Consider the following 8,554-nt stretch of genomic DNA (forward strand, 5'->3'; position numbering starts at 1 on the left):
GACGTTGCAAGTTCGAATCCCAATGACATGGCTGTATAACTGGTAGGGGTCTACCTAACCCCCACCCCAGCTTTTTCTGTCGAAAAATTATTGGTATAACGCTTGCATAAGCTTGAGTATCATAAACGTAAATGATGACCAAGAGAGTCCAGGCTAGGCAACAGATCGAATCGTCCATTTGCCCAAGTGTGACACGCTGTTCATGGGCCCCATTCAAGCCTCTGCCCACAACTATCATATGGAGAGAGAGAGAGAGCCAATTTGTTTGAACTGCAGATTCCAAACAAATAATAAAGTAGATTACATCTCAATCTCAATGGTGTCAACAGAATCTGATGACAAGCTTTTATATTGAGGAAATCAGGACCGTTTTTTCGTCGTTGTGCATTTATCACATCAACTCTTCGTACCACTGCTGTCTTTTCGTAACCAGCACTAAACTTGTGAAAGTTTTTTCTTTTTCTTTTTTTATCAGCTGGGGTTAGGCAGACGCCTACCAGATAACTCTTAAGCCTCATATGGCAGAGGGATTCGAACCTGGGCCTTCAGATTGGCACAGGACCCAACTTACCACATGGTGATCCATCGTAGAAGTGGTCACTACAGCCGGTCGAGGTTGGAATTATAGAAACTGCCCAATACCAACAACCTCCTAACCCTAAGAAAGTTCTTTGAAACAATTAAGACAAATATATATATATATATATATATATATATATATATATATATATATATATATATATATATATATATATATATATATATATATATATATATATATATATAGTTTTGTATTTATAACTGCATACGTATATATACTGTAATCCCCCCTAACAATTTCAATAACTAACTGTCTGCAGTTTGCTACTTCTTTTGATCAGCACTGGCCTCCTTTCTTGCAGTTGAGGGCCCCCGCAGACAGGGTGATGGTGCCAACAAGAGACGAAGGCCTTGCGCTCAGACTGTACGCCCTCGCGTAGCTCGACGATGCCCCCGCACCTGATGGAGTGAAGAATGCTCCATTCAACAACAAATCCCCACTGGATTTCCAATTCCAATGAATCCATTCGCTCTCCGGCCAATTCTCGCGTTTGGTTACCTGCCATTATCAATTTTACCATTATAAAGTTGGTACTTTTGTTCTTTGAGATGAAGATGAATCCGCAAACAGATAAAAGAAACACCAATAATGCATGTAGGAAGTAGAACTTTGGTTCTTGGGATCTCTTAGCGATCTATCTCTTTTGTGCGGCAGCCAATCACATGACTGCATTTTGAGTGGGGCCTGCATTATGTTGCTGTGGAGCCCATGAACTGCTGTCATGTGATTGGCCCAAAGAGGTCCCAAGATGCCCTGTAAGAAAGTGGCGAGGCCGACAAGTAAAAGCACATATAGTAGTTGCTTCTTTATGAATCTCACCCTTTTGTCAAAATCTGTAATTACTACAAATCTCCTTCTCGGGAAAATCTCTGCAAGGAAAAATCTTACAATGTTTTTGAAAAAAACTGATTTTTCCAGAGAAAATCTTAAGAAAACATCAGCATGAATAAAAACACAAAAATGTGTAATATTGAAAATGTAATGAAAACTGTTTTTATTACGTCAATATCGTGACAAAATTGTTATATATATATATTACTTGTTTATGAATCTTACCTCTTTGTTAAATCTAGTATCAGGTGCAAGAAATCTGTTCCCTTGGCTGTTGATAGTAGGGGATGCACTCCCACCAATAGCATACATCTCCCAATGAGTATAGTCATTATTCACAACATGAAAAAAACCATGTCTACACCTGAAATACATGAAACCCAGTTACCGTTAGTAATTAAGAAAGAGAAAAAAAAAAAAACGGTTCAACAGAAGATGCAATAATGCTTTAGACATACCTAGGCATTCTTTGGACCAGCCCCTCCCCAAAGTGATTAAAGGCAATAGTGACCTGCATATCTTTATCCTGCGTATACGTGTCACTGTGACCCAACAGCATGACTTTGTCATGATGGGTCATGTAGTTATTGGAGATGGTAATGGCTGTTGAACCATGTATGGCATCAATGAGCCCATCATGGCAATTAGATAGAGAGCAATGGTCCACCCATATATGGCTGCCTCCAAATATAGAGATACCATCCCCATCCGATATGGTCCTCCAACCATAGTGTGTAGGGGAGTCCCTAACATAGGCATTACCCCCTTGCTTGCAATCATGGATGTTTATTCCATGTATGATGATGTTGGTGACATATTGGATGGTGATGCATGGCCCATTAGCAATGTGAACGCTTGCACCACGGCCATCAATGGTCTTGTATGAGTTCATGATGAGCTCTTCCTTGAGTTGTATGACCATGTCACGAGCAAAGATGATCCATAGTGGCTCGCTTTGGATGACCCCGTAGCGAAGTGTGCCTGGTTTGGGGTTGACTGGATCATCATTCCCACTGTCTGTAACAACATATATCTTGCCATTCCTTCCTCCGAGCGCGTTCTTGCCGAACCCATACGCGCAATCCGCGAGCCTCTGCCGGTTTGACTCCCAATTTGGGTCGCATCGCCAGCAATCATCGATCGGGTTGCCCGTTCCGCAAGAGAGGTACCCCAACCCCCTCCGCGACCCATTAATGTTCCTAAGGCATACAAAGCAAAGATCAATTATCTCCAATGCCTAATGACATTCACTCATAATTCATACTAAACTCACTAGATTGAATTTAGGGGAGGTAATAACTACATCAATAATATAGATAGGTGATTTTAGATTACAAGTCACCCATCCTAATCATGAGTTTTGTGGGCACAAGGTTAATGTCATTAGCTACTTTTAACAAGGGGACATGTGCCCGTTTCACGAGGCATCGATCACATTGGAAGGTGATCGCTCCGATTACCGGATAGGTCGCCGGGGACAGGCTCAACATGAGCCTGTACTCAAACTAAACATCCCAAACAGAAGAAAGTACAAAGTGCAACTGTCAAAAGACATTTCCTATTATCATTTAAAGCCAACAAGTATAAATGTACTAAGTTGGCAATAGTGGAATGCTCAAGCTTACCTCTCTAGCTCTTGCACAACTTGATCTGGGTCTTGTGGTGGAGCTCTAGAGGAAATGCTGGTGACCACAAAGAGAGAGAGAAGAATGAAGAGAATGAAGAAGGGATTTGCCATCTATAGAGTAATTAGGGGAGGGGGGGAGGGGAGAAAGGTCTAATATGTGGGTTGGGGTGAAGTTGGTGGAAGCTGGAGATCCATTTAAAGAGAAATATGAAGGTGGGCCATGGTTGTGTGACTATAACAAACAAATGGGGTCACTTTGGATCGTGATTTCTGGTTTGGGAGATGACCCATGTGGGGATTCTCTGCGCTAAATGTGGGGGAGAAGCTTTTTTTCAACACATTTAATATCAATCATTCCTTGTAACAAAATGAAGACCGTCAAGTATGAATGGTTGAGTAAATTTGAAGACTAAGATGGCCAATCACGGCTGACGGCTTGATTTTTAATCCTTTACTTCCGGGGATTACGATTTGACACCCTGTGGATTTTTTTTTTACTTTTGTTTGACAATTTGGAAGGCAAGGTGAGTCGAATGAGGAGGCCTTTTCATATCTTTTCCCACGATTGCTTGGTGATTTTGGGTTTTTCTGGGGAGGGAAATGAAGGTTTTGTAATGAAAAATATCCTTCAAAAAGAAAATAATTCCTCTACCATCAAATATTCCAAACATTTACAGAGTTATCAAAGAAAGTTTCATAAAGTTTTGAAGCCAAAGAAGAAGAGCTTATGAGGTTCGCAAACGGGCTGCATTAGCCAAGTGCTATTAGGATGTTTGCAAAAAGCCGCCTAACTTATCCTGTATTTACAAGAAAACTAGCTGACATTTTTGTAATTACATTTTCTTGACTACTTTTATAAGTCATGATTGATCTTAAAAATTATTTAGTTGGGTAGAGTCAAATCAAGTGACTAAATTATCCTTATTGATCTGTTTAAAAAAAAAGGACCATGTAATTTTATAAGAAGAGTTGTTATATAAAAGGAAAGACACAAATGTCATTTTACACATAACTCCTGGTATTTAAACTTCATCCAATTGAAACAGGTGATTGAATATAATAACGCTCTAGGTCGCTTTTGGTAAATGTGGCAATGTCACAAAGCTATATATATCGGTGGCAATGTCACAAGGATACGACACGAACACGCGAATATGATTTCGAGCTTGAATTGAACGGCTTTTTCTAAAAAAATACGATAAAAAGGACACGAAATTTTTAAAATTTTAATCAACGAAAACTACTTTTTATGTTTTTAATATCTAAAAGTACATATTTATCGAAATGCCATTTAAAACAACCTGCGTTCCTACTAGTCTTCGTGGTCTTGTGTGCGGATGGTGTCATCACCGTGTCCCTGCGACATATATCTCTAGCGAGGCATCGTTGTTTATAAGAGTGGAACGCATTGAGATGGCATCAGGTCAGAGTGTACTCTGACGGTAATACTGTGAGGGCTCCTTTGGATGCCATTGATCTTAAGATGAACACCATCCAAACCTGTACGGATGAGATGCCCATCACTTAGATAGGTCCCACCCGCGTTTTTTCCCGATGGAGTTCGTGTTTCGGATGAACTGAATGGTTTAAAATGAACGGCTCACAATGAGCCTTATTCTTTGTTTGTTGGATGTCGTTCATTTTTAAGATGAACGGTATGTGATGGTCTCTGACAGTGTTACCGTCATATGTGCCTCTGACCTGATCCTCTCTCAATTCTCAAACACTTTTGGAGTCCAATTTAGTTGAACGCGAAATACGGCGTGATTCCACAGTTCACGTCCGTCATCTTCGCTGCTGACGTGGGCTTCCATCAACCCACCCGTCGTCCGCAACGTGGCATAACGGACGCTGGTTAAGGGTGACGTGGACGTGAACGGCCGCGCACGTTCTCCCCATGTGACTTGCTTCCCCCTCTCCCTCGCCATGGAGAGCAACCCCTCACACGTGTGAGACAACTATGACCGTTGATCTGCTCGTTCGGGAAACGATGGGACGTAGATTCGACCGTGACGCATGCCCTCGTCATCATTTTCATGGGGACCATCTCTCTCTCAAATGGATCCTTGAATGAATAGGAACCTCAACACGGTTCCTGCTTCTTTGTCCAGGTCCAATTGTGCTCAGATCTTTTATCCATTGCCACTAATGGACAGTGGACACCCTAAAAAAATTTGAGACAAGAGTCAGATCCGTAATTTTTTTAGTGAAATATTCGTATTTATTATTTTGATCCCTTCTCGAGTGTGAGTACCAAGGATGCTCTGAAGAGAGGGCACCCAAATCAAGCCATGGGTCATACACCTTGATCCAATCCCCTTTCAAATGTCGGATCTCAGATTCGAGGATCTCATGAGATCCAAATTTTAACTAAATCACTCAAATCCATGGATCAATAGTTTGATTGGGAGGTTAGAGATCCTTAGAGCTGAGATCTGAGGATCTCTTGGAGATGTCTCAAATCTAAATCCAAGTAATTCAAACACACCCTTATCTTTTGTGAAGAAAGTGGCCTTTTGAAAAAAAAAATTCTTTAGAAAAAATATAAAAGATATATCAATAACGAGTCACTAGAATGTGTGACCACGATTTTTATGGTTTTTTTGTTTTTCTTCTCTTATTTTTTCTCTTGAATCTAACTATAGGTATGGATGTGATCTACATGTTTGGTTTTATAAGGACCATCTCTTGAATCACCCGATTATGATGCATAAACACGATCTTTTAATGCTTTAAAATCAACAGCTCGTAATCTGCATAAGTATGCAAGCATCCACAAATCATAATTTTTCATCGAAAATACATGATCCAGCAGTTGATTCCTAACAAATTCACCATGCCAAACACATCTACATGGTTGGATTTGCAAAAAGAGTGTTGGAAATACCCAATTCACACGGTAGTTCTCCTATTCTTGCGACTCTTGACGACATATAAATGATATTAAATTACCATAAAATTGTTTTTATCACGTTAATATCACAATAAAAATTTGATAGTTTTAAAATAACCAATGTTTAAAAATACCACTCTTTTCAGTATTTATTGGTCTTTGTATTTTTAAAATATCATCAATATATTTATGATGGAGAGAAAGCTGGATGCAGGAAGATCCAATTATATAAATGGCTAAGATAGGACCCATTGTGGGTGTGCTGCAGACCTAACATGTTATTAATTGGATATGACCATGGATTTGTGTTCTTCACAAATAACTAACAAGAGGTAAGGTCCATTCTGCTTATCCAAAATAAGGGGAAGTCCATTGTTCCAGTTGGACAAAGTAACATTGTGGACAAAGGCCCAAATGTTCCCAATACTTCTAAGGCCATACGGTTCTGCCCCACATCCATTTGGTGAATCACTTACGCACTAGGTGACGTCATGAGAGACGCGAACGGGTTGCTCTCTGGTGGTCCAGATCTGAAACCACGTATTAGTCCTTTAACTCTGCCCTCAGACAGTGCATGTCCTGCTGGACCCAAAATAGTCGGATTTGTCGCTCCAATTCAGCCAAAAACTGAAGTCCTTTTCTTAACGTACATAATGGCTTCACTAATCTGGAGTATGGACCTGGGCAAGTTAGATTCGGATCCGTATTGGCTTGGCATTGTAGAAAAACCAACCTAACGAATCTGTCTTCACAAGCCTATTGATTTAGACATGGTTACTGTGTTAAGGGCCTAAGAACAATATGATTTGTACCTAGTTCTAAAACCTTAACACATTCTCCCCCCTTCAGTGTAGAACCGTGGTCGTCTCATGTCAGGTGACCAGTTCTGTTTAGTTGCATTTGGAAAGCCAAAACCATATCCGATTATAATCATATGTAGATATGATTTAAAATTTTTGCGATTAAATCTGTCAAATATCGGAATCTGTTTATTTATTTTTTTGGCCTTAAAAAAAAATCGATCTAGTGTGAACTTTTCACCATCCGAATCTGAATCGAATTTAAATCCGTTTAGCCAGTATCCAATTAATGAAATATGGTACTGGCCACATCCAATCCAAATCTGAACCGTTTACATCCCTAGTGACAACCCGACCAGGAAGACGAACCCCTAGTGCATTAAGAACGATATGATTGTACACGAAGATTTGTACTTAGTTATGGTAGGAGCAGTTAGTGCACGTCACCCTGTATTGCGACATCGCAAGTTCAAAACCCAATGGTACGGTCGTATAACTGGTGGGGATCTGCCTAACCACAGCTTGCCTTTCAAGAAAAAAAAGAGTGTACTTGGTTCTAGATTCAACTAAGGGGTTCAATGTGGAGTGGATTCAACCAAGGTCATTTTCCAAAAATATTGTGGCCAGTAGGGCCAGGTGATAGGAGATGGGACCAATTTGCTTATGCTTGGTTCTCCTAATGCAAATTCAACTATTTGGCATAATCAGTTCATGAGCCCTTATAACTGGCAAGCCAATCAACCTTTGAGATGGTGAAACATGCACTCAGTGTCAACTGTCAATTCTCAATCACACACCCCACCCTCATGTGCAGTACCCTACAATTTTTTTTTTCTTTTTGGCTGGTCTATGAAAAAACCCTCCATCACCGACCGCACATTGGCAGGCCGTAGGTTTATGGTTGGTAAAACCCTTGAGGTCCCCCACATATTCTAGCTTTGACCTTACAGCAAAGGATGCTCCTTGTGAGCTGCGCATACCATGTTAGGTGACAGACCATCATCATACCTAACTAGGAAGGTGGAGCCCTCAATGGCAATCTATATTACAAACTAAAATATATGGTGCACCAATCTAGATTAACTGAAATATATTGAAAATAAATAAATAAAGAAAGAAAGAAAAAAAATAATTGTAAATAATGGTTCACCAATCTCAAATCGAAGTGTGGTGACTCCCCCGGAGCAAGAGAACATTGAGCTCGCGAGCCAGCAAACAAACAACAAACCCAAACCAAGGGCCAAAAACACGAATCCTACCTAACTTTGGCAGGTGCAAAAGAGAGAGGGGAGAAAGTTTACAACCACAATCCCACCCATTTTTACTGTAGCTCAGTAAGGTTATATGTTCCCCCCGAAGGTGGTCGTTAGCTACATCGTGTGTTCGGAGGTCTCAATGAGCGCCACGTATGTAAGCACATGCGGCTTGTATCCCCATGTTTGTCAACATCAGTTAGCATCGGAGTTCGGTGCGGTTGCAAAGACTTAAGTGCCCTTTTCTTCATTGGTGCCATAAAAATGACGATTCTAGAAAAGGAGCGGTTGCAAAGACTTAAGTACCCCGAAGATGGTTATTCAAGACCCAGTCCCTACACTGCATGAGTATCCGAGAAAGAAACCCTCCCTGAAGAAGGTGATGAGCATCAACCCTCTCTTACTCTCTCCCTTCTCTTTCTGCCTCTGTGCACATCCAGCAGACGATCCTACATTGCTCCATCAAGCACCAACTGACCTGCACACTGCCTCTGTGCACATTCAGCAGACAATACTATATTGTAGCATGGTTAAACTTGATGAGTTCTG

The 8,554-nt window shown here is 40.7% G+C and overlaps 1 protein-coding gene across 1 annotated transcript; it reads right to left on the reverse strand.

Annotated features, from left to right (window-relative positions):
* Nucleotides 1–282: 282 nt before the first annotated feature.
* Nucleotides 283–3,186, reverse strand: LOC149840792 (putative pectate lyase 18). Its single transcript, XM_090004549.1, has 4 exons — nt 3,058–3,186; nt 1,891–2,631; nt 1,658–1,796; nt 283–1,099 (listed from the first exon to the last, which is right to left on the reverse strand). Exons 1-4 carry the CDS (start codon nt 3,168–3,170, stop codon nt 878–880), a joined length of 1,215 nt encoding a protein of 404 aa, XP_089860675.1. The 5' UTR covers nt 3,171–3,186; the 3' UTR covers nt 283–877.
* Nucleotides 3,187–8,554: the final 5,368 nt, after the last annotated feature.

This window comes from Nuphar pumila, chromosome 4 (genome assembly GCF_984573655.1).
Source record: "Nuphar pumila chromosome 4, dmNupPumi1.hap1.1, whole genome shotgun sequence".
In the NCBI taxonomy this organism is placed as follows: domain Eukaryota; kingdom Viridiplantae; phylum Streptophyta; class Magnoliopsida; order Nymphaeales; family Nymphaeaceae; genus Nuphar; species Nuphar pumila.